The sequence below is a fragment of the Osmerus eperlanus genome, chromosome 1 (genome assembly GCF_963692335.1).
Source record: "Osmerus eperlanus chromosome 1, fOsmEpe2.1, whole genome shotgun sequence".
Lineage (NCBI taxonomy): Eukaryota > Metazoa > Chordata > Actinopteri > Osmeriformes > Osmeridae > Osmerus > Osmerus eperlanus.
In genome coordinates this window covers 23,270,652-23,297,497 of record NC_085018.1, presented here as the reverse complement: position 1 = coordinate 23,297,497, position 26,846 = coordinate 23,270,652, and the positions used below count along the sequence as shown (strand labels likewise).

General features: G+C 45.4%; 1 protein-coding gene across 1 annotated transcript in view; it reads left to right on the top strand.

Annotated features, from left to right (window-relative positions):
• The first annotated feature begins 408 nt into the window (after window positions 1-408).
• Window positions 409-26,846, top strand: part of grm7 (glutamate metabotropic receptor 7) — a 101,754-nt gene continuing 75,316 nt past the window's right edge. Inside the window, 1 exon segment of the mRNA XM_062471412.1 lies at window positions 409-1,686. Within this exon segment, the coding sequence (XP_062327396.1) occupies window positions 1,174-1,686 (513 nt within the window). The 5' untranslated portion in view covers window positions 409-1,173.

The window sequence follows — 26,846 nt, the reverse complement described above, 5'->3', positions numbered from 1 at the left end:
ACCAAAACCGGAACAGGGTGCCAAGATAGAGAAGGTGGGTATAGTTTTCCCGAGGAGATGAAAAAGTATAATATTCGTGTTTTGATACGGGTACAACGCAATTAGCAGCTAAATTCAACCATATTCTATTACTTACAAAGTGGGTTTGTATGGTGTGTGTTTGCAGCCGATGTGCATGAGTTCGCGTAATTCAAATATGTAATAAAATATATTAAAATGAGGATATTTACCTGAAACCTATAACGCTTTTGGCCGTCGGAATGTTTGGTGTGGAACATTTTCAAACATTGTAAGGCAGCCTGCCAATGACAGAAAATCACGTCGCCCCGCGATTGAAACATGAGTCAGTGCATACGAGGGAAACGAGTCATTTGACAAACGCACAATTGATACTGGGTGGAGTGTGTGTGCAGTGTTCAGGCTTCATTCCTATCCGATCTCAGAGTGAGAAACACCTCCATTACCCTCGCTTCTCGACTTCCAGGTCAGGAGTTCCAACAATTCGGGATAAGAAGCTAACAGTTTCGTCAAGGACAAGAGGCATTTCAACCCTTAAGAGTACCCCGAAAACTTCGCCTATACGTTTGGAATAGGCGATGCCAAAAACAACGGGGATCTAATTGGCGCGCAATTCGTATTTTTACTAGATTTTTGGGGTAGCCTACGCTTATTTTTGTAATTTTGTAATTTTATTTCAAGAACAGTTTTTGATATGTAACTATTAATTGACCCCACTGTATGTTAGAATGACATCAGTGCTGCGTGGGGGCTGGATATCACATTTCCAACAGTGGAATCTCTCCGCACGTCCTCGTTGTTCCCGGGAATCTGAGTTCTGATTAGTATTAGCCAACATTATCTACTTATCCTTTAGGTTTATTGGTGTTATTGCGATTGAACTCGTAACAGCCCCTTTTCCTGGTATGGGTTCCCGAGCAACAAGCGAATCTGTTGGTCAGTCGTGCGCACATTTCGAAGGAATAACGCAACGGTACCTGCGGAATAATTGAACGTTTCTCTTTTAAACTGGTTGTTTTTCGAGAGAAAGAGCGACGCGTGGACTCTATTTTGAAAATGCATTGTAGTAGTTTCAGAAAAGTACTCTGAAAAGTGCTTCACGTTGGTATTTTTCTCTGCTTGAGAAATCGACGCTTGGATCTGTAGAGGGAGACCATGGCGAGGCACAGTCTCGGTCTCGTGGAGCTGAAGCCCTACTTCACATTCCGAGTATTGTGGATGATGAAAGCTTTTCTCGATCTGACATTTTCCCAAGAAATTTATGCACCACACTCCATTAGGATCGAAGGGGACGTGACCCTTGGTGGCCTTTTCCCCGTCCATGCCCGGGGGATCCCCGGTATCCCCTGTGGAGACATCAAGAAGGAGAACGGGATCCACCGGCTTGAGGCGATGATGTATGCTCTGGACCAAATCAACAGCGACGAAGAGCTTCTGCCCAACATCACCTTAGGTGCCCGAGTTCTCGATACATGTTCGAGGGACACGTACGCTTTGGAACAGTCCCTGACTTTCGTACAGGCGCTCATCCAAAAAGACACGTCGGACGTGAGGTGTACTAACGGTGAACCGCCGGTGTTTGTCAAACCCGAGAAAGTTGTTGGCGTGATAGGAGCCTCAGCCAGTTCCGTGTCTATCATGGTAGCGAACATTCTACGGCTGTTTCAGGTAAGCCCGCTTCACCTGGGACGCACCAATAGTTGTTCAGTTGTGAGTTCAGAACTCCTTATGTACCGTATCATTCGTACGGTCAGGAGTGAGACAGTCACCCTGTTGGGTGTTGGTGAAATGATTGATAGGTTTCACGTCGATAATGGGAAACGGATGTCTTTCTCTCTTGCTTTAACCCCCCCCTCCCCCGCCCTCTGCCACGCTTCATGCAATGCTGTGTGACTAGCGGACTGTTCCTTAAAAAGTGTGACAAGAAAAATATCCCTTAATATAATATTGTACTTTTTCCCCCCAGTGTTGGTTTCTAGCGTGTTTCTTCCAGCGAATCAGCCCGCCGATGTTGCGTCTCGCTCTGTGTGGTGCTGAAAGGAAAGCTCTTTGCACGCTCTCCCTTCACCGTACCCGCGCCGCGCGAAAGCGCTCGTTCACAAACCACATTGATCTCACAGCCTCTCGCCCCATTTCTGCTTAGTTCACGATGACGCATTCAAGAAGAACGCATTTAAACATCCACACGACACTGTTAATTAACGAATTAGCTCTAGAGCATTCTTGCGTTCATTCACAAATTGTGTCAATAGGCTACAGGTAGTTTCCGGATAAACTGTTGATTTCCTACACCAGCCACATTTGGCCGTAGTTCGATTCTCATGAATGATCAATTTAAACGACATTAAAAACTGATCCAATGCGTGGGGAGGAGGAAATCATGCCTCGCGTTGAGCGAAGAGAAATTGCCGAGCAATTATTCTTTCAGTGATAAAAAAACTCGTCTGTTCACAGCTGTTTGCAGTTCATTATGTCTCTAATGTTCCTAAATGACCCGGTTGGCACCCAAATCGTAACCACTGACAGATTCGATAGCTTTTGGTTTGCATCATTGTGGGGATACCATTGGACTGTGCCGTGAATGCGTTTATGGTATTGATTTATTGCCTCCCCCAAACCTACCGGTAAATAATGTTAGACAGACAAACAAACTGACAAGCAGACAGACAGGCCTACAGAACTCCTTACCCTACACACACTCTCTCTCCGACTTGGTCTCTTTCTATGTATTTGTCTCTCTTTTTGTTGCTGATTATCTTTCTCTCTCTCTCTCTCTCTCTCTCTCTCTCTCTCTCTCTCTCTCTCTCTCTCTCTCTCTCTCTCTCTCTCTCTCTCTCTCTCTCTCTCTCTCTCTCTCTCTCTCTCTCTCTCTCTCTCTCTCTCTCTCTCTCTCTCTCTCTCTCTCTCTCCCTCCACTAACTACATTCCACAAAGCATTGCCGTTCTTGCAATTCCATAAATCCGGGGTCCCAGAGGGCTTGGAAGCACTTTCAGCGGTTCTCCTCCTCGTCGGCGTGTCTTTGTGTTCCTCTCCAGACTGACACAGCTGGATCTGAGGCCCGCGTCCCTCCAGTGGCCGGGCTAAGTGTGAGAGAATAGCTGCGGTCGGTCAGCGCGTCCCTTGGAGACAGGCCACAACACCATTCATCCATTATGCGGAGAGAAGCTCTGTCTGGACATGCTGATCCCAGGCTCTCCCTGCTGCAGTGTGCTGAAGAATAGCTGACTGTTCTGAGCTCTCTGTGACAGGGGACGGATGAAATGCTGGACACACACCAAGAACATAGATAGACAGAGCACCATTTTTGGGGGTTTAAATTGTATTGAAATGAAAATTAAAAGAGGAAAACCACTTGGTTATGGCCCAGATGACATCACATTACATTCAAGCAGTTTTAAAATAATGGCGGAATCAAACTTTCTTTGTGGTCATCTACTGGCAATACAGTTGTTCATCTGTTATTGTGAACACATTAGTCAGGTCCAGTAAAAACACTTCTCCTTGGATTCTGGCTCTGCCGTCTACTATCTCTGCTCTACTGTTTACTGTTTCAGTCTCTACTGTCTCTGCTCTACTGTTTACTGTTTCAGTCTCTACTGTCTCTGCTCTACTGTTTACTGTTTCAGTCTCTACTATCTCTGTTGTCTCTGCTATGACTCTGCTGCCCTGAGTCCAATATCTCTACTCTACTGGCTTAGCCACTATCTCTAGTCCCTCTAATATCTCCTCCTCCCCGTCTCTGCTCCCTTCTCTTCTGAAATCTGCCATGCTGTATCTAGTCTGAAATCTCCCCCCCCCCTAGCCCCAACATCTCTGCCGCCTCAACAATCTTTATCTGGCTGTCTATCGTCTGCTGTCTCAGGGGCCCTGTTCTGGCTGACCTCCCCTCCTCCTGTCTGGGGCGGCAGGCAAGCCCTGACTCCCTCTCTGGTTCCCCTTTGAGTCACACACACCTACACTGCAGTCGCAGCACAGCTTTGAGGTCATGTGTGTTTATCTTAGACCCCGTTTACACAGAGGAAAAACACATATATTTTCATGCGGTTTGGCCTTTCATTTACACGAAAACAGAGGTTTTATCCCGGAAATCGATCATTTCTAAAAACTCCGGCCAAAGTGAAGATTTCTGAAAACTCTGTTTTTGTGTTTGCGTGTGCACTAGATCAACTAGATTTTAGGTTCTCAAACGTCACAGTATGCGACTAAAATGCATCATGTCATGTGAGTGTCCTATGTTTGCAGTTAGTTTGCTTACTGATCATGGATGCTGTTAACCCTCGTGCTGCCTTCGGGTCACATGACCCAAAGGTTCATAACGAACCATCGTTGTGTTTACCCAATTTTACCCAATACAAAAACAAATTAAAATAATTTTCTTTTAACCTTTGCAATGTGGGGGGTCTGAGACAGCCTAGCTGTTAAAAGAAAATGCTTCACTTTGTCTTTGTATGCGGTAAATTTGTCGCAATACGACGGTGGGTCACAATGACTGATGGGTCAGAATGACCCGAAGATAACACAAGGGTTAAGGTAGTGCTCATTTACATTTTACATTTAGTCGACGCTCTTATCCAGAGCGACTTAAGTACAGGACAGTAAGTACAGGGACATTCTCCCCGAGGCAAGTAGGGTGAAGTGCCTTTCCCAAGGACACAACGTCATTTTGCACGGCCTGGGAATCGAACCAACAACCTTCTGATTATTAGCCCGACTCCCTAACCGCTCAGCCATCTGACCCCATTTATGCGTTAATGCAAACCCTTTTGGCCTGTGTCGTAGTTGTTGTTGATTTTGAGAATTCTGATTGGTTTGCATGGCTTTATCCTTCTCGTTACACTGCCGCCTACAGGTTTGGCATAGTTATGATGGCGCTTGGGGGCGTATTTATGCAGGTTCATGTAAACAGAAAGATTTTTGAAAACGATCTTGTGTTTACGTTATTTTTGAAAACGGAGGGGCAGAAATATTCGTTTCTGTAAATACCCGGCTATGTGTAAACGTCGCCTTAATGCCTTTCCGAGCGATGGGTTATGTTGATTGGGTATGTTTGAGGTAGGATCCACAGATTCATACGAGAGGGTAGAGAGTGATGCGTGTCACAGTTCAGGAGGGATTTGTGGATCTGTTTCTATAAAGCTGCTTTTCTTTTCCAGTTTCATTGACGTGATGGTTGCATAATTGACTCAGCTGCGAAACTAGTTTTATTCAGGGACATTCAAGTGCTGTCCTCACTTTGCACACTGCTCTCTCTCGCTGCCTCTGTCATGAGCAACATCTGACATCCTAATTAATCTCTGCATCAGTCTCCTCCTGTTTTTGTCCCTGTTGCATTCCCTGTGTCTCTGCCTCTGTCTGTTTGTGTTTCTGTCCTTGTTAGTATCTCTGATGTCTGTGTCTGTCCCCTGTTAGTGTTTCTGTTTGTGTTTCTGGTAGTGTTTCTGTTAGTGTTTCTGTTAATGTTTTTGTCCGTATTAATGATTTTTGTGTCCCTGTGTCTGTCCTTGTTACTGTTTCTGTCCCTGTCTTTGCGCTGCTGCACTGAGGAAACACCCTGTAAAGTCAGGAACTGCCAGTAATCATTAGTGTATCCGTTCACTTAGTCTGTTTAGGAGAGCATCAACAATATTCTTTACAGTAATTATTTAAATAACCCTTCCTCCCAGCTCCAATCAATAAGCAACTCTCAGAAGCCCATCACATACTCTCTAATTTCCTCATTGACATTTATCACGCTAAGTCGAACCCATTAATTTGTCTCAGAATTAATTCAAAATGAGAAGAAATAATGTGTCGGAATGATCTATTAGGCCGAGCGGGCTCGTACGTCTTCATGACGTAAGAGGATTCTCAAGTAGAGTTTATCTCCAGAGGTGTTCGGCTCGCCTCCTCAGATAAGAGCTCTACGAGGTGATTACGACATCCTCTTTTGATTGAGACTGATGATCGATACCGATTTGGAGGATTATTGACTGTAGACTATCTAAACATATTGTTACGCAAGGGCATGTGTGTGACTGGTGTTGGTGCGGTGTGAGTGTAGCTACTGGAGACTGGATGAGGATGTCTCCTGTAGCTCCTCTCTCAGAGTTACAGAACAAGAGAGGGAGAGAGAGAGAGGATGTTCAGGATATACAGTAGTGAAGGGAGAGAGGGAGAGAGAGGGAGAGAGAGAGGGGGAGAGAGGGAGAGGGAGAGAGAGGGAGAGAGATGCTGAGCAGCAAACCTTCATGGGAAACAACACATAACATCTGTCGTCTGTTTCAAAAATCCACTTGCAGATATTTGCGTAGATAACTGCATTTCTGAATTTCCACCAGTGTAAAACAACGTGAATCGAATCAGATCCAGTTGAGACAAGCCAGATCGGGCAATGGTCCAGTGCTGGATGGCAGAGCCGAGGGGGAGGCTGGGGGACTAGATGGAGAAGGCTGGGACAGGGGGAGATGTGAGGGGGCGGGGGACTAGGGGAAGATGGGGGCAGAGAAAGGGGTGGGGGGCATGATGTGCCTCGCAGAGGAAGATTGGTGAAGCAGAGAGAGTGATTAGGCAAACACTGACTAGATAAGACACACAGAGAGAGAGAGAGAGAGAGAGAGAGAGAGAGAGAGAGAGAGAGAGAGAGAGAGAGAGAGAGAGAGAGAGGAGGTAGGAGAGTGAGATAATAAAGAGGACCCTGAGAAGGAGACAGTGAGAAAAGAGAGAAAACACCTGTGTGCATGTCTTAAAGAGACATAGACACGAGAAAAATATAAAAAAGAGAAAGAAAACGCGTGTGTTTGCGTGCAGGCCGAAAAGCCCTTTTACCCCACAGCAGTGCTGTGCAGATGGATGTAATGCAATGTACGCTGTCTTTCTAACAAGCTGACTACACACGCGAGCTTGTTGTTTTCAGTAGACACTGCAGTCTGGGAGCGCAGGCGAGCAGGAGACACAGCCTACTGTCTTTGTACATCAAATCAAATCAAATTTATTTGTATAGCCCTTTTTACACGCAAGCATGTCACAGAGGGCTTCACATATGCCCATAGAACTGCCCCTCAACCAACCTAAACCCTCAAGGACATGTCAAATCCACCTCTTCCTTTGACTGATGTGTCTCCACTGCCAGTCAGTCTTTAATCTCTGTGCAGCTCAGCGCAGGATCACTACCCCTGTGTTGGTATGGTTCTGTGGAGGAGAGAGTTCTGGGCTCTCTCCCTGCCAGGATCATCTCTGCTCTCATCTTTCTGAATGTAGGAGGTTCAGTTCTGCTTAGGTGAGAGGTATTCCAAGCCAAGCAGATCTCCGTGTGGTCACTTAGTACCTAGACTGAAGACCAGACTAGAATGCAAATGTCTTCTTTGGCTCCAAGTGCATTTCACATGCAGTTTAGCATTCAAGTGTTGTGATTGCAAATGCCTGATGTTTATTGTTTATTGTTAAAAGGATCCCCATTAGCTGTCACCAAAGTGGGACGAGCTTATCTTCCTGGAGTCCAGCAAGAGGATTTAATCTCTTTTAAGATGACCAAGCTACATTGAAATAATCCCGTAGGTTATAGAACCCCGTCCTGAATGCTGCTGTGTACGAAACCTTAATGCAGGGTACACACGAAATCGGTGCCCTCGCTGTAAACAGCGTTTGATAGATGAGCTTGTTTTAATTATCTTGCAAGTCTAGTGTTTTTGGCAGCGGGTGAGAGGAGGGGGGGGGAAGGGGTTTTCATGATCACCATATTTGAATCAGAACATAATTAATATATCCTTGTCGAAGTAAAGCAACAATGACTTCTGAATGGATTGCTAAAAACCCAATCATTGGGGCAGTGGTTAGGAATCAAGAGGGAAACTACAGTTTGGGAATATTTGATGATCCTAAAAGGGTATACTGGTATGCTGATATACTGGTATATGCTTGAAAGTTTGGGATCACCATCTGATAACTGTCACAAGTTAAGTCTAAACAGACCTTCACTAGTGTATAGGATGTCAAGACTGGTTTGATTCAAGATATCAAGGTTAGCAGAAACAAGTAACTTGAGTCCCAGACTTGTGATTGGTGCGTGGGAAAGGCCCCTGCGTACAGGAAGCAGGTTTGGCATTTTGAGGTCAGTTTATGCCAAATGTCCCCTGCCCGTTGGTTCTCGGATCAGTGCCCTCTCCTTCTTCTCCTCCTCCTCTCCTTCCTCCTCCCTCTTCTCCTATCTTCTGCATTGACATTGTGTGGTTGCTATGGGAATCTCAAAATACATTCCATGAATTCTCTTTTGCAGTATTAGCCAAAACACTTTAAAACATTCATAAATCGTAACCACACACATTTTAACACACACACACAGGTGTGGATGTGTGTAAACTCTTACAAAAACACACACATTCAGACACACACATACACACACACGTGAAGTGCAGTCTTATTCATTCTTTTTTTTAAGACTTGCTTGTATCTCAAGGCAGCCTAGCCAAGCGGAAAGACTCCTGTCGACATGCTGGTATCTGCCAGTCAGGCAGTCAGGCCAGAGGATGCTTCAGGTACTGTTTGGCTTCACATCAAACACAGAAGGGTAATGGGGATGGTCACCTAGCCGTAGCACGATGAAGGCTGTTGGAAGACTGCAGTAGCCTATATGTGACAACTTCCATGGGGGAAACCCAAACAACATGAAGATCTCATAAATAAATAAATAATCTTCAGTTTTAGTTAGTAATAAAACATTTTATCCCTCAGGTTGAGGGTTTCTGATGTGAGACTGTTGAAAATTAGAAACTAGGTGACGATTGTAGAGATGGGAACCAGAACTTGGATCTGACATTTTCCTAATTTCACAGAAGAGCAGGTCTTATTTCGGTTGTAAAGAGGCCCTTGTGGCGGCCATGACTTGCAAGGATCAAATTTAATGAGTCACTTTACCCAGTGAATTGAACGAAATAGACTACACTGAAATGTTTAGACTGAACAAACGCCTCAATACTAAATTGCATGTTCGCAATAGGTTACATTTTACACAAAAATACATTCACGTGTTCATTTCATCCAAAGTGCCGTACAAAAGTGCAAATCATAAGTACGGCAGACAATCATGGACCAAAAGACCAGGGTTCTAACAGTATTACACTGACTGACTCCAAGAAACAACCGGCTATACAAGACAGCGCATCAACAACATCAAATCTAAAAGGTAAAAGGTAACAAAGGTAATTTTGCAGCTGCCACAGTAATGGAAAGTTGAGTGCTGTGTGTGTTGTGCTCCTACAGTAGATAAGCGATTAGTCCATGACAGCGCAGGTCTCTCATGATTTGTTTTGCGTCAATAGAGATGTTTATGACACTGGAACAAGTGTTCCACTTGAGAGAGGCTTGCACTGCACCCCACACAGCCTGGATGAGAAGAGAATCTATGTTAGTAGGTGCTTCCATTATGGCTGGGTCATGAGCATGCGTGGTCCTCAGACAGCACTAGACACAGCTGCCCAGGACCAGGTCACAATGACCAGGATTTGTACAGGTAAACAGGTGTGACCACACAACCATGCAGCCTCTTGGATACAAGCTTGACTCTGCACAAGTCCTGCTGTTTCCTTTTAGTTTTAAGATTAAGTACATTTACACTTAGTCATTTAGCAGACACTCTTATCCAGAGCGATTTACAATAAGTACAGGGACATTCCCCCCAAAGCAAGTGAAGTGCCTTGCCCAAGGACACAATGTCATTTGGCACAGCTGGGAATCGAACTGGCAACCTTCAGATTACTAGCCCGACTCCCTCACCGCTCAGCCATCTGACTCCCATATAAGTAAAGGTAGGACAGTATGCTCACTGTGTACACATTGGGATATGACTAGAATGATTTTCGTAAATAGATTCATTTACTTTGTATGTTAGAGTGCAGTCAGTAGTTAGTAGCAATGACCCTCCTAAGAATAACACAGTGGAGCCCCAGCTTGTGTGCCAGACTACCTGACTCAGCCAGTCAGGTAGTCAATCTGTGAGTCAGTCAGTCAGACAGACAATCTGTGAGTCTGTCAGTCAGTCAATCTGTGAGTCAGTCAACCAGTCAGTCAGTCAATCAGTTGTTCAGTCAATCTGGCAGTCACATGCCCATCCACCAGTCAGTCAGCTATTCAGTCAGCAAGCCAGTCTATCAGTCTGCCAGCCAGCCAGTCAGTCAATCAATCAGTTGTTCAGTCAATCTGCCAGTCACATGCCCATCCACCAGTCAGTCGGTTATTCAGTCAGCAAGCCAGTCTATCAGTCTGCCAGACAGCCAGTCTATCAGTCTGCCAGAAAGCCAGTCTATCAGTCTGCCAGACAGCCAGTCTATCAGTCTGCCAGACAGCCAGTCTATCAGTCTGCCAGACAGCCAGTCTGTGTGGACTCACCCAGTTGACCCAGCTGCCACCACATATTAGCCTTCACGACCTGCTCTCTTGAAAAGGAAACAAACGCCTTAAGAGCCCAGTACACCAAACAAACACACACGCACACACACAAACACACACACACTTGGGAGCTGCACATGATGTTTGCTCTTGTGAATGGTCCTTGTTGCGAGCACTTGAGCCCTGTCACCTTGGAAGTACCACACTCAGCCTGCCTCATCACAGGGCTGCCTCTGCCTCTGCCTCACTCACTGCCAATCATCACTAGCTTACACTTTGATTATCTATCCATCCATCCATCTATCCATCTTGTCTGAGCCGCACGCCCAGCTCACCATCACCTGTCACAGTTGCATTACAAGTCAGCCTGGCCAAGCCGAGACTTTCAACTAAAAAACATTTCAGTTAGACAAACTGACATCATGAAATTGGACCGGTGAAATTGGTCTATGAATGATCCGAACTTACTGACTGCAAACACCTCCAATGATCCTGGTTTCATATTGTTAATATTTCCTTTCTTCACGCTATTTCCTCACACTACACCATTTTCTTTCCTCGCCATACTACACAGTTGTATACCAGACACACACGTTTACTGTTCTTCACTTCAGCACTGGGTGTCCTGACCACTAACACAAATGATGGGTACCTGCCACTGCCAGTGTGTCCCAGAATGCAAAGCAATCATCAGAGCACTGCAGCTGATGGAGACGGAGTGACGAGGGTCGCTCTGACCTGTGTACCAGCTTGTGATTCACACTCTAGCCCCAGTCATACCAAGGTTGATGGACAAGCTGTCAAGCCATCTTAGAGGCAGACGAAACATGTATGTGGTGTGTGTGTGTGTGTGTACGCCCTGTGTGTGTCTCTTGCATATGTAAAACCTCAGTCTTAAGTTCTGTGTCACAGCCTTCCATCCAGCGGTTACACTGGTGACAGTGGCCAACTGACAGCTACATTTGGAATCCGTGAACTACGACATCATGCGATGTCCTCACCGTGTTGTGTATTTGCACGGTGGTGGTGATGATGACTAAGACGGACATTGATCCAATAGCATCGCCACGTATGTGTGCGCCCCAGTTCTGATTTCGGGTGCAGTTAAGGAGGTTTAAAGACACATCTTAACCTCTATCAGCAAGCCGAGAAGACCAAAGGTTTCATTTGCACTCAGTGCTGTTTTACTCATCTTCAGCTAAACATGATAGCTATTTCACATCACTCTTCCTACCTAACTAGACCTAACTAAGTCGTGTTTGACTTGAATTTCTCCTTTCCTCCTCCATGTTTGTAGTTTTCACTCCACCAGTGATTTGGCCTATCCCTTGCTCATTCCCAAGTTTGCATCTGCCCTCATTTAGTCCTTCCGTTGGGCAAAAACAAGGCAGAATTAATGGATTTCCTGTGAGCGAGGAGAGAGGATATGTTGTGATCTATGTATTAAATATGAAACTAGGTCACTGAGGCAGAGCAGAGGACCCTTTGAAACATGACGAGGGTCCCTGTGCTTGACTAGCAGGCGTCATTCCACTTTCATCCCCCTCAGTAAAACACACACCATTGCTGTCACTGACAGGAATCGAACCCTGGACTCCGGTATCTACCATTAGACCAAAAGGAGCAATGATTCCTGGTGGATGGAGGGGGGAAGATTCAGCCATGGTTCCTTCATCTTTCGGCAAGCGTCGGAGAACAGAAACATCTGTGTGCTGTTGATTTTGTCTGCCTGAAGTGCAAGTACAGTACGTCACTGTATGAATACATGACAGGCGAGTGTTGGACAAGGGAGACCGCACCATGCCAATAACCAAGTACAGCACAGGGATGCACAGCCTCCAATGCGGACAGGACTAAAAGCAGTTACACACCTCTGATAGGTGTTGGGCCCACAGGGATCCCAGCAGGGGTTTGACTAGTTCTGAGGGCCGTTCCAGAAGGCCAACACCCCAGCAATAGAAGCTCTTACCCAGGAATATACAAGCAACGCGGACAAAACAAGCTAGTGCTAGGGATGTGGTAGTGTTGTAATATTGTTCAATTATCAAGTCCCAGACTCGCACTCAAGCCAACAGAGAAATGTCCACAGGCAGTGTAAATATCATACAATAACACCAGGCAATAAAGGGAGACGACTCGGATCTAATGCACATGATCACCCAGCTTATTCTCTGTCTGCCGAATCATCCCTGTATATTTAGGCTTGTCTTGAGAGACCAAGAGAGAGAGAGAGAGAGAGAGTGAGTGAGAGAGAGTGAGAGAGTCTGCATAATCACCCGCTCTGAGAAATCAGACCAAACCTTTTTATAGAGCCATCCATTCCTCTTGTCACTGGCCACACAGCTCCGTGCCTTCTCCTTTATTTATTTATTTCTTCGAGTATTAAAGTGATTTATCTGGTGCGTAACATTTCCACAGCTGTGAATTAATTCTAGATCAGTCTGTCCACAGGCCTCCACAGGCCTCTTTTCAGCTACTGGTTCTCCAACTATTGTTCTCTCCAGAGGGAACTTCAGCAGGCCACAGGGCCAGTCCTCTTATAGAGTGTGTGATATAGAATCCAGTTTGTTCTCAAAGCTGTTGGCGTCACAGAAACATTCTATTGTTGAAATTCAGTTTGAGGTGTGTGTGTGTGTGTGTGTTTGTGTGTGTGTTTGTGTGTGTGTGAGTGAGTGTGTGTGTGTTTGTTTGTGTGTGTGTGTATGTGTGATAACTTCTTGACACAACTTCTTTACAACATTGGTCAAAAATATATAAATAAAAACATGACTACTGTATTAAAATATAGATAAGATGTTCTACTTAGTCAAATCGTATCATCTCAGTTTCACCGTCCTGGGAATCCTCTCTATTAAACGTAGTCAGAGGCAGGATAAAGAGGCTCCGCCAGAACACAGCCAGAGCTGCTTTGAGACTATATGCTCTATCAAAGGATTTATCTACAGAGATACCGATGTAACTTACAACTGGATTCCATTATATTGTGAAATACTGCTAACAAATACTGTCGAATGCTTAAAGTGCACATGATTTAGGTTTCTTACGATTGTAAATGTGATTTTCTAGAAGGTAAATCAAATACATGTTTTATACTTTCCAGTATGCACCCAGTATCCAGTAAGTACTTAATATGGTTTGTGTCCATACTGGGTAACTTGTAAGGCAGCAATTTAACACAAGCCCCATCAAAACAGATCCGCTCTGTAGCTCACTTACGGGTCAGATATTAAACCAACCAACCGTGACTTAATCTCCTTCTCATGGCCTTGGGCAGAGACTTTCAACTTGTCACACATTGTCTCACATTAGTGTTGTTGGCTAAAAAGGATCCACCCACGCAGTTTTAATATCACAAATGACATCATCAAACCTTCTTGGACTTTCCCACCAGAAACGCACAGCGCCACAGTCTAATTGTATCTTCCATAGAGCACCACAGAGGACAATAACTTCAGACAATGTTGTCGTAATACAGTCTTATATATTTTCACATTCAAAAAAAATATCGAATTTTTTATTTAGGACAATTAGCATAGCTTGCTTTGTGTAGCGTAGGTGATTATACCAAACACTTAATTCCTTCAGAATATCCGCTGGCTAATGGACGAGAAACATTCATCCACTCCCACTGAGGGAGTCACAGCTCTGCTGGCAACAGAAATCTCCAAGACATCCACTTAGGCAGTTGTTTGTGCTTGATTATCACAGTATTATTTATTTATCTTCTAATAAAGCGAAGATTTTGCTCGAAGTGGTAACGATATGTCGGAAGCGCGTTTCGAACGTCTTTCTTGCTTCGTAAACGAGCCAAATGTTATTTCGCATCATAACAAATGTGCTGAACCACAACGGTGTTCTACGTACGTGACATTTCCAGGAAATGATTCCCTGGGACTGTGGGTTCTCCTGAGTCAGATGATTCCCTGGGACTGTGGGTTCTCCTGAGTCAGATGATTCCCTGGGACTGTGGGTTCTTCTGAGTCAGATGATTCCCTGGGACTGTGGGTTCTCCTGAGTCAGATGATTCCCTGGGACAGTGGGTTCTCCTGAGTCAGATGATTCCCTGGGACTGTGGGTTCTCCTGAGTCAGACACTCATCAACGTCGGGGGGATTTGTGTGTCCATCAGCCTGTTCTGACACAGATCCTGTTAATTCAGTCAGAGGCAGATTGGCTCTCACGTCAAACACGGTGCTGAATGAATGAGGGCATGCAGCGTTTTAGGAAGGACTGTGTCAGAACAACAACACAGGGCATGTACTTATCCAATCTAGCCTTTTTAAAATTCAAAAAGTTTGCACATCACCTGTCTATAAGACTTTGGCGTGAACAGGTAAAACCTTGTACTTCCCTTCCCCTCTGGTCTCTCCAACATACAAACACACTCCTCACCTCTCTTCTTCTATGCTCCTCTCATCTCTCCTCTCCCCACCTCTCCTCTCCCCACCTCTCTCCTCCCCACCTCTCCTCTCCCCACCTCTCCTCTCTCCTCCTGTCCTCATCTCTCATCCTGTCCTCTCCTCTCCCCACCTCACCTCTCATCTCTCCTCCTGTCCTCTCCCCACCTCTCCTCACCTCTAATCTATCCTCCTGTCCTCTCCTCTCCCCACCTCTCCTCACCTCTAATCTATCCTCCTGTCCTCTCCTCTCCCCACCTCTCCTCTTATCTCTCCTCCTGTCCTCTCCTCTCTCCACCTCTCACTCTCCTCTCTCTTCCTGTCCTCTCCTCTCTCCACCTCACCTCTCATCTCTCCTCCTGTCCTCTCCTCTCCCCACCTCTCCTCTTATCTCTCCTCCTGTCCTCTCATCCTCGTCTGTACTGAATGAGGGGGATGGGGTGGGGGCAGGGCCACTAATTTACGAACTGTGTCTGCAGAGATTTTTGGGCTGATAATTGAGTAATGCCTTGTCAACTGAGGAGCTGCTCATTAGTGTTGGAGGTGTTCTGTGTGTCAGGGACAGGCCTGCCAGAGACGCTGGCAGACATGCCAGCTTCCCTCGCTGCTAATTGGACTGTCACACCTCGTATGGGTCTGGAGGTGGTCATGTCAATGCTCAGATTTGATTCTATTGGACGGAGCCCCGCTCCATCAACAGGAGTTTCAAAGTGTGGGCCGAAAGGTCCCTGAGGTCATGAAAGGAGAAGATCACAACACATCCCACACTCTTTCCTCTGCTGTTTCTGAGTCTTGACAGAGACCAAAGACAAAACAACTTTGTTTAAATGGATAAATAGCTAGCAAGTTTTCCAGTCTAACTTCCGAATGCAGGCCAGGATGGTGCCTTTCACATGGAGGTTTTCAAAAGGCTGCAGCACAGTCACTGGGACATCAAGGGATCTCACCAGGGATCAAGTTCTCCAGATAGCTTGTAAATGGAGAGGGATGTTCTAGAGGTGAAATGTAAAAGGTTGATGTACTGTACACTATGCCTTGTTTGTGCAACATAAAGGAATGAGCAAAGACTGCTAGTTGTGTTAACCCCGTTTATCCTCCCTGCTGTCCTGGGACCCCTGTTAAGGCTATGAGAGCATTTCAAGGAGAGAATTCCCAAGATGGCAAGCAAAGATTATGTGGTTGAACCCAGAAGAACATCTTATCTAAAATGTTAAAACAGTAGTCATGTTTTATCTATTTTAGTTTCAGTTGTGGGGGAGACAGTAACACGTTTGCACTTGTACACGAAAACACACTCACTCGGACATGTGCACACACACACACACACAAACACACACACTCCTCAGCCTCAGGTCAGCCGAACAGCGAATCTAAACAACAGCACAACAACACTCACAGATTCTATGATGCAAATGGGTTTGATTAATATGCGTGTGTCATGTGAGTCATTTAAAAAAGCTTCTGCACATTATCATCAGGAAATGGAATGCAGCATTATGTTCCGTAAGGTTATAAGCTAATACATATCCTGTTCAGCTGCACCTCGGGTTGTGGGTTATAAATTACAGTAATATGATCTAATGGCTTTTTTCGTGGGGATTTTCATGGGATTATTTCATGGCAGATTAGTAAGGCTCAGCATGCTCCACCTTAGCTACGGGGACAAGGTACATTTGCCCCTCAAGCCTGTAAACCACCTCTGTCAAGCACCATCCATCCAGCTAAGAGGTTTCACAGTTTGGACCAGGAGTATCTAGTTAAAAAACACCCCCTTAAAAAGTTACCCCTTTGCCACATGAACACACACATGGGAATAAATAATCAAGTTATACCAAAAAGCACAGGTGTAGCAGAGGTGGTTTGGAAACGGATGGATAATCTCGCCTGTGTACCAGAGCAACTGCCTTGGCTTCATTTTAAAGGTACAGTAGGTAATGTTGAAATGAAACAGCGCCCCCTATCTCTGTCTGAACTTCCACTCTTGCCCCCAGCTCAAATTTGATTTGCTGCGATTCCATAACATTAGCCAAGGAGGAAAGCTCGCTTAGCTGAAGATAATTGGCTGGAACAGGATTGCTGGAACATGATTAGCTGGAAAGTAGCGGGCCTTTCCAAAAATGAGAACATTGACATTCCATTGACATTGAGCTGTCTGTGTTGCTAAACAACTGTCAGAGGGACTAATTAGTGTAGACAACATGTATAGGGGTCAAAACCTTTCTTTTTGTAACTGAAAAAATATTACCTTTTGAAACGGATCTGAGGGGTCCTCAGTTTACACCCACCGCAGTGGTCCATTGTGTGGTTTATCTTTACACGGAATACAAAAGACCATAAATAAGAGGTAACATTTCATTGTCTGGAACTGAATGCTAAAGGTGTGTCTGACATTTAAAGTTCTAGTTCAGCCTATGCGCTGGTTTGTGTGTACGTTGGTGTGTGTGTTAGTCTGCGTGTATGCATGCAGGTTCATCTGTATTTGTGTGTGTGTGCGTGCACGGCGTATGGTTTGTCCCCGAAGCCCTAGAGAAGCCACTAGCCCTCACAGCTGTTCCTGTGTGGAATAACGAGGTCTCAGACACCAAGGATGACATTTGTGTTCAGCTATAATGAGCTCATTACCCAGCAGAGGCTGGGACCTCGTGCACCTATGTCTTGGACACACAGCCACCTCAGTCCTCCACCGGTGGCCGGGAAACAGGCTGCCGGTGATGGGCGCTAATGACATTGTAGCCTAACATGCTGCCTACTGTGGGACTACTGTTATTGACTGCTGGTAGTTCTGTAGCTCTTTCTTGTGGCTAACCTTAGCTCTGTACCTCATGCTTGAGGCTAATGTTAGTGCTGTAGCTGTTGTTGTTAGTGGTAGTGATGGGTCGTTCGCGAACGATCCGGCTCTAAGAGCCGGCTCTTGAAGGTGAACGTCGGGAGCTGGCTCGCATATCTGAAGAGCCGACTCTATTTTTAATAGATTAATACAGCCTATAAAATCTAAATGATTATGAAATAATGAATTTTAATTGTATTTAAAATAATTGACTAATTAAAAGAACAACAAAAAAATACTTGTAGGCTTAAAGGCGCACACGATCATCCTCACATTCTGTTCCTGTCAATCCTGCATGAGGGAGGGCCGAGCCAACTCACACACAGTCAGAGAGTAGTCAAAACTCGGAGGAGAGCCATGACAAATCAATGCATTTTACGGTCGAGTATGATTTCATTTCATAATTTAATTCAAATTGTTTTCACACCTATCATAGTCAAATTCATAGTTAAAACATGTATTTTTTAAAGAGCCGTTCGGGAGCCAAAAGAGCCGGCTCTTTTTAGTGAGCTGAGCCATACGAGCCGGCTCACGAAAAAGAGCCGGAATGCCCATCACTAGTTAGTGGCTAATGCTAACTGTTGTTAGTGGATCTTCTTGTCTGTGTGGCTACAGTTTATTTCCACGGTAACTAACTGGTTTACACTATGCTCAGTGTTTCCCCCACCATTATATTAGGGGGCGCCCCGCCCCCCCAACGGCACCCCCGCCCCCCCCTGGAAGGTCAAGTTAATAATAATAAAAATAAAAATAAATCTTTTATTTTATTTTATTTTTTTATAGAATTTTTATTTATTTAGCGCCCGATCGCAAAATAAGTCATTTAAGGTAACCTTTCCTATAAAACAGGTCTATAGCTTGCTCTTTTATTAAACAAACTAAATGGCCTTATTTTATTTATCTTATTTACACGACGGCGTGTCAGTTACATTTACAAGTTAATTTGCACGGCCGGGAATCGAACTGGCAACCTTCAGATTACTAGCCCGATTCCCTAACCGCTCAGCCACCTGACTTCCATTTCTATCTCTACATGGTCGCTAACTACTATTGCAATATGCTTACATACACTATTGCGTATTCCACAGATTGTGAGTAAGTTTTCAATGCTAGGTATGACAGCGTTTCACTCCGAACATTTTCTAAATGGTCTGTTAAAAGTTGAGTAAAGCTTATGACCAATCAGAACACAGTTGTTTCACAACTCCTACACAGTAGCCAATCAGTATGCAGCACAAACATTTGGAGAATGCTCACACTGCAGAAATCCATAAAAATGTGCTGTGAACCGGGAGGGCGTCAAAAGTAGCACTTAGCAGATCACACTACCTGTGATAACATGATAACAGCGACTTTCCCCCTTTCTGCACTTTGTATTTGTAAACCGGATGTTACACTATCTGGCATGAAACTGCTCTCACAAGTAGGTGATATTGCACTTAAGATATGTCGCCGTTTCTGCTGCACTGTACATGGCACTGCACTTTAACCTATGAGGGTCCGTTTAGGAAATAATTCAAACTGTCCTTACACAAACACATATGACACACATACACATTCACATATGAAACGTTCACACACATCCATACCACTGAAAACTCATATCCACATACCGGTATGTGAAATGCTCGCATAGACACATATGAAATACATTCACATATGAAATGTGAAGCGCCTGCTAAATGTATCAAAGGTTTAAAAAAAAATCCAAATACTGCTAGTTGTGCCTCTACTGTTATATACAATATGTATGTAGTGCTCTACTGGCAAATAGTTATATTGTTTGTGTGTCGTTAACCTAGACAGAGACTGCGTGATTTGTCCTTTAAGACAAAGACTGCACCTAGTATGCTGAGGTTGGTCTGGGAAGGGGCATTGTTCTCCAATAACAACAGAACAACAACAAAAGACAACAACAAAACAATAGACAACAATAGGATTGAAACTTCTCTGAGGTCCCAATGGAGCCCCTGAAATCGTCTTCTTGTTCTTTTACCCATGTAGACAAGACAATAACAAGAATAGAAAGATTACAAAATCATACGCTGTGTTTTTCCATGCTCTATTCTGAGCGTTGTCCTATTTGCCCTTGCTGTTGTGTCTCACTAGCACACATGCCAATCCTTTTCAAGGCGTATAATCCTCAGTTCTGTAGGAAGGAGTCCATTCATCCTCAGCCTGAGAGCTGTGCTATATTAGTATGGGTTATGTTCATATTTACCATGCTCTGCCACCCTGGACACAGAGGAGGGGGATCCTGTTTGGAGCCGGTGTGATGGTGTGGTTAGTGAGGTGTTCTGGTAGTCAAGTAGTTTGCCAGACTAGTCTGTAGGACAACTAGCCAACCGGACGACCAACTGGTCACTGCTAACAACTGCTCCCAGCCCTCTAAACTCACGGCACACAGACAGGTATACAGACAGACAGACCAGCATATAAGACAGACAGACAGACAAGACAGACAGGCAGCCAGACAGGAAGCCAGCCACACAGCCAGCCAGATAGACATCCAGGCAAGCAGCCAGACAGACGGTAAAAAGGAGTAGTGGAGGTCTCTTGTTTATGAATTCTCTGCAGGTCCCTCTGCACCGTGGTGAAACGGCATCTTTATAACATATTTCCATTCAGACGAGGGCTCTCCCAGTCAATGCATCATGACTTCAATTTCCAACCTGATGCTAAATGTAATGGTTGTTTCGCATTTTGCATGTGTTACTGTGGTTGGGGTGCATGCACACACACGTGCACACACGAAAACACGTGCAGTCAAACACATGCGCACTTGTAGTCAAAAACACACACACACGTACACACACACGGCTTCTACTGTCTGGGAGTATCAACAGAAGAAGGATCAAACACATTTTATGACTCTGCCCTTCAGCTGTGAGCATTTAAATCACTTCTGTGAGTGTGTGTGCGTGTACATGTGAGTGTGTGTGTTTCTCTTTTCCATAGAATACAATTTGTTTTGGGGTCTGAAAAGATCCATATTTCCCTTGTGTAGGAACATTTCATTGTGACTCTTGTCACGTCCAACTTTGTAACACACACTCACAGACACGCAGACGCACACACACACAGACACACAGACGCACACACAGAGACACACACACACACACACACAGACACATACACACAGACACACACAGACGCACACACAGACACACACACTCACTCACTAGGGAACATCCCACAAAAGAGCAGCAGTGTACCTGCTGTGTGTGACCCAGGATGTGGGCATGTGCATCTGCAAGACGGCCGTGATTAGCAGAGTCCAGTCCAGATGGTGGCAGCACCCCCGGGTCAGGTGGACTCCTCTCCTCCTCCCTACAGACCTCCCTCCATCCTAAACACCACGGGACTGGAACCCTAGTCTGAAGTGGCAAAGGATGTACATAAACAGATACTATCCAAAGATGTGCATATCTCCTTTAAAGCAGAACTTTCTAGGGTATGAAGTAGAATGTTTTATTAGACTTGTCCATCAAAGGACTTTTATTTATAATTAAAAACTGGCCCAACTAGGCTGTTTCGTCTTGAAAGAATCCTAAAATAAACGAACACATGCAACATTCTCGTCTCGTTGGCTAAAAAAACACTTGATTTGTGTTTACTTTCTCTTCCTTTGAGTAAATAGATCACTTGGGACGAGCAGAGCTCCCCCTGGCCAGCGTCCCTGAAAGGGGTTGTCCTCATTTAGCTGGGAGAAAACAGCACATTAAGGCTACTTTGAAATACATTCCCCAAAATGAAGCTGCCAAGGATCCTCCACAACAGTGCTGCCAAGACCGGACAAGCCAAGGAAGGGCTGAGCTGAGAATTGGAGAAAAAAAACGTTCACAGACAAACACAAATACACACATGGATGCACACACAAATGCACACACTAACACACAAATACACGCACGACTACACACACTCGAACACACACAAACACGCCCACAACACACGGCCGACTTTGCCTTTTCTTATCACTGTAATAAGCTTAACACACAAAATGCTTGGGATTCCTTCTATTAATAATGGATTGAATTGGCGCTGCAGGAGAATGAAGACACAGTTTGCTTCCCTGAATGATGGGTTTCACCCACACTCTGTTTCTTCATGATCCTGAGAAACAGGTTTATGCGTCCATCAACCCCTGAACTTCATGCCTGTTGGTCCTCAGAAGTCTTTGGAAGAAAAGAAGGAATAAAAAAAAGTCTGTTAAGGTTCTCTATTGAAGATCAGAAATGACTATTTAGGGTTCCCAACAGAAGGTTGTGAAGGCTGTTCTCTCAGAAGGTTATTTTAGTGATGCTAAGAGTGGATGTGTTTATAGTGGATGTGTTGATAGTGGATGTGTTAATAGTGGATGTGTTCTACAGAAGAGAAAAGGGATTTATAGTGGATGTGTAGACACTGTTGAGATCTTTTTGTTGTCTTAGGTCTGAGCTGTGCTGGATGCCACCTGGGTGTCGTGACCTGTAGACCGCATCAGAGACAGGACAAAGTGTAGCAGAAGCGGTTCGGTGACTGAGCTCGCATGACAACGAACAACGCACTTCCAGAAATTGGAAGACATTCCTGTGCTCACACGTGAAGTGGTTAGGCATGGCCCTATCTCAGTTGGAGCGCTCTCTTGTCTCTCGTGCAGTAGAGAGCGTGGTTTATTCCTGCCTGGGTCATGCTTGCAATCTAATGGTGAAGATAAAAAGGTTCTGACTTGTAGAGATAATGTTATGCTCGCTTGCTAAGTGCATCCAAGCACCCCCAGTGCGGTTTCGTGACTACTGGTGCTGTGGAGAGCATGTTGGTGCTTGGGCTAAATGCCTCCCCCCTCAGGACAGATCATAGCTGCTGGTGCATCCCTTTGGGTCTCTGGGTAATATCATTTGAATTTAATATTTCATCTCTTCTCCCCTATGGTTCAGTAGAATTTGCAGGGTATCTATGCTGCTTCACTGTGCAGGGGGGATTGTTGCCATGGCGTCCACTGGTCACGCTTAGAACATAGAGGCCAGAAAGCAGCCTATCCTCTCATCCAATCAGATTAGTTTGTATCAAAAGTTTCACTTTCCAAGTTGGATACAAACCGAGTAAAATAAAACCACACACGCAGTACACTGCGTTTTAGTGTGGTGGCCGCTACGGTCAAAGTAAAAAACAGACATTACATTCTGTAAAAATGAAAAACACATTTAAAAATGTGAAAGACTGCAACAAGGTTTGTCGGGAATGTGTGAAAAACGATTGCGTCCCTCCTCCTTCAAAAAAAACTAAAATTCTTTCATCCACGGAAAGGAATGTGTGAAAAATATGGAAGGTAATTGTAAATCACTTACGGTATTGTATTGTCCTGCGCTTGGACAGAAGTGCTTGGAGAACCAGACAAAGACGTTTTTATGAAACAAAAAAAACTGTGGGGTAGGAAGGAGAGCGAGCACCTGGAGAGACGAGGTCAAGAGAGGCTCGCCTCCGTGCCCAATCTATCAAATATGATTGTCACGTACACTTTCAACACAAAAGCTTATTGAAGAATTGTGCAATGACAGCAAAAGCTATTCAAATGTTTGCATGGCAAGCGCAATGGTATTTTGCATTTAATGAATGTGGTTTTATAAGAGCGAGGTGGAGGGAAGCACTATAGTGTGTGTGGAGAGGTTTTGTTAGTAGCAAGAGGTGGGATGGGGGTGCGGAGGGTCTAAATATGGCCACAGCTCCTTAACAAATGTATTAGAGACAGAAAATAGATTGGCCTGTTCCACTTTGTAGAAATCATGTCACAGACTGTGGATGCAGTGCATGCAAGCCTTCTTCAGAATCCATGCACGTCATTTGAAAGGTAATTTGTGCATAGCAGATACACTACCATAGCTTTACATAGCATTTGCTAATATCAACACTAATGCTCCTTTACAGCCATGCAAAGTGTGGGTTTGTGTGTGCGAGCCCTCATCGTCTGTGTGTGTCATAGTCACGTGTGTGTGTTATAATCCTGTATGTGTGTGGATACGTACAGTACGTGTGATCATGTGTGCGCCATAATCATTTGTCTGTGCGTGTGTATACGTGTCTTAGTGTGTGTGCTATAATCACTTGTGTTCACGCGTGTGTGTACGTGTGTGTGTGTACATGTGTGTGTGATATTACCATGTCATTGGCCTACAGGGTGTTTCTAGGAACTTTAGAAGTGCCGATCATGTCCTGGCATCTCCCCGCTTCCTGTAGCGCTGCTGCCTGGCCGGAGACAGAGATGATGGCGGTCAGTGACGCGTACGAGGCCGTTGGCGTGGCAGCCCCTGGTTCTGCCTACTCAGAACAAGTCAAGCGAAGCGCCAGCCAACACATTATGTTAGCATGACTGTCAAAGGAGAGGAGGCTTCTAGAACTCTGCTACGGAATGTGAGAAGCAAAGAGAAGCAGGGTTCCGTTAATTGGGAGTTCCGGCACGATAGCTATGAGGATTAGCACACTGTTGGCTGTCTAATAATGCAGGATAGACTGTTTCATAGGATGGTAGGAAGGTGAAAATAATGGCAACAAACAATGGAGACACACATCTCAACGGATTATAAATCAGCCTCGCAACATTATGGGGGCAGATTTCTTGATTTTGATGACTATCGATAATCCCCGTAATTCAGAGATCACCAGCAGTGAGGAAACTTCTCGTCTAGGACGCGATCCATTAAACTATAAGTCCATCCTCCTGTTATACAAACACATTTTACCTATAGCTGAGTGTACCCAGGCCCAGCTGATCTCATGCCCAACCACATTAGTCCTCTGCTGAGCCGGTGTGTTATGCGCCGTGAGAGAGTCCCGCAGACAGAAGCTGGTCCCTGTGGCTACATGGACTATGACAGCAGGATAGAGAGGATGGTAATCCTCTTACACAGACCTCCTCGGGGGGGGGGGGACTAGGCTTCAACAATTTCTCTCTCTCTCTCCATCTCTCTCCACCAGGTGCAGTTCTACGCCAAGTACTGTGCAGGACACCTGACACACACACAAACCTACACAAACTGACACACAAACACGGCGTCCTAGCTTGGCCTTAGTTCCCACTGACCACAGGAGACGTAGCATTTCAGGGCAGACTTGTGCCAGTTGAGCCAGCGTGGAGTGGTGAGTCATTGTGTGTGTGTAGTTAAGGAGGGTCTATCTATCTGGCGCACGCCCGGTCGAGGGGCTGCCTGGAGCCCAGGGAGGCAGCACGAGGGCTGGGCGGCGTGGAGGAGAGGACCTGGAACCGTGTCCCACTCCAGTCACGGCTTTCATCTGGACATAGGGGGCCACAGGAATGCAGCTGTGATGTCACATGTGTCGGGAGGGGGGGGGGACGAATGCGGCTACGCACTTACGTGCGCATGCAAGAAGAACTCGGGTATCAATGCGTTTGTTTATGAGAGGAGAGAGAGACAGCACATAAAGCGAGTAGCAGCCTTGAACAGTATATGGTGCTCTGTATCTCCTGTTGTGGAGGTTTGAGAGGGTGTGTGTGTGTGTGAGGGGGGGGGGGGGTGACTAAACGGGAGGACAAGGAGAGAAGATGGGGAAGGAGTACAGAGATGCGGCTCATTGTAGAACGCATAAATTGAGCATACCTGTATTACTCTACACACTTTCCTGTAAATGTTGGAAATGATGTATGTATGGTAATAATACAATCAGGTATCACATGCTTATTCAGTATTCTGCATGTACGCCAGCCAGGCCACCAACACCCAGCACAGCCAATCAAATCTCACAGATCTCACTTTGGGGTCTGGCTCTGAGCTCTGAGATGATACGTCACGATACGCTTGTCTCCAGTCTCAACCGTGTAGGATTGTTTTTCGCTTTTTCTCCCTTTAGCAAATACAAACACAAAACCATATCTCTATCTGAGCCCAAAGGCTGATGCTCCTGTTAGGGAACCTGCTGCTAGGACTCCTCTCATCTGCCCTGCTCTCCTCCTCTCTGCTCTTCTCCTCTCCTTTCTCCTTTCCTCTCCTTTCTCCTTTCCTCTCCTCTCCTTTCCTCTCCTCTCTGCTCTTCTCCTCTCCTTTCTCCTTTCCTCTCCTTTCTCCTTTCCTCTCCTCTCCTTTCCTCTCCTCTCTGCTCTTCTCCTTTCTCCTTTCTCCTTTCCTCTCCTTTCTCCTTTCCTTTCTCCTTTCCTTTCCTCTCCTCTCTGCTCTTCTCCTCTCCTTTCTCCTTTCCTCTCCTTTCTCCTTTCCTCTCCTCTCTGCTCTTCTCCTCTCCTTTCTCCTTTCCTCTCCTTTCTCCTTTCCTCTCCTTTCTCCTCTTCTCCTCTCCTTTCTCCTTTCCTCTCCTTTCCTCTCCTTTCTCCTTTCCTCTCCTCTCTGCTCTTCTCCTCTCCTTTCTCCTTTCCTCTCCTTTCTCCTTTCCTCTCCTTTCCTCTCCTCTCTGCTCTTCTCCTCTCCTTTCTCCTTTCCTCTCCTTTCTCCTTTCCTTTCTCCTTTCCTTTCCTCTCCTCTCTGCTCTTCTCCTCTCCTTTCTCCTTTCCTCTCCTTTCTCCTTTCCTCTCCTCTCCTTTCCTCTCCTCTCTGCTCTTCTCCTCTCCTTTCTCCTTTCCTCTCCTTTCTCCTTTCCTTTCTCCTTTCCTTTCCTCTCCTCTCTGCTCTGCTCCTCTCCTTTCTCCTTTCCTCTCCTTTCTCCTTTCCTTTCTCCTTTCCTTTCCTCTCCTCTCTGCTCTTCTCCTCTCCTTTCTGCTCTCCTCTCGTCTCCTCACGTCTCCCCTCCTCTCCTCTTGTTTCTTTTTCTTTGTCTCTTTGTTTCCTTTTCCATCCACACAGAGGAGGGATGTAGGACAAGCAAATTAAAAGCTTCAGATTAAACTGGATTAATCCACTTGGTGCCAGTGTACTCCTGGGTGTAATGAATTATGCAATGTGGGTATGCTGGCTATCTTAATTCACTGTCACTACGCCGGGGTGCAACCGAGTCAGACAGGAACAGGAAACGAAAAGGCACTTTCTCCCAGGGCACCCCAACGGAATTACATCAACCAATTATATTCACTGTTGTTATTTACATTTACATTTAGTCATTTAGCAGACGCTCTTATCCAGAGCGACTTACAGTAAGTACAGGGACATTCCCCCGAGGAAAGTAGGGTGAAGTGCCTTGCCCAAGGACACAACGTCATTTGGCACGGCCGGGAATCAAACTGGCAACCTTCAGATTACTAGCCCGATTCCCTCACCGCTCAGCCACCTGACTCCCTATTACCACTATGACACGGTTTCTTCCCCTGT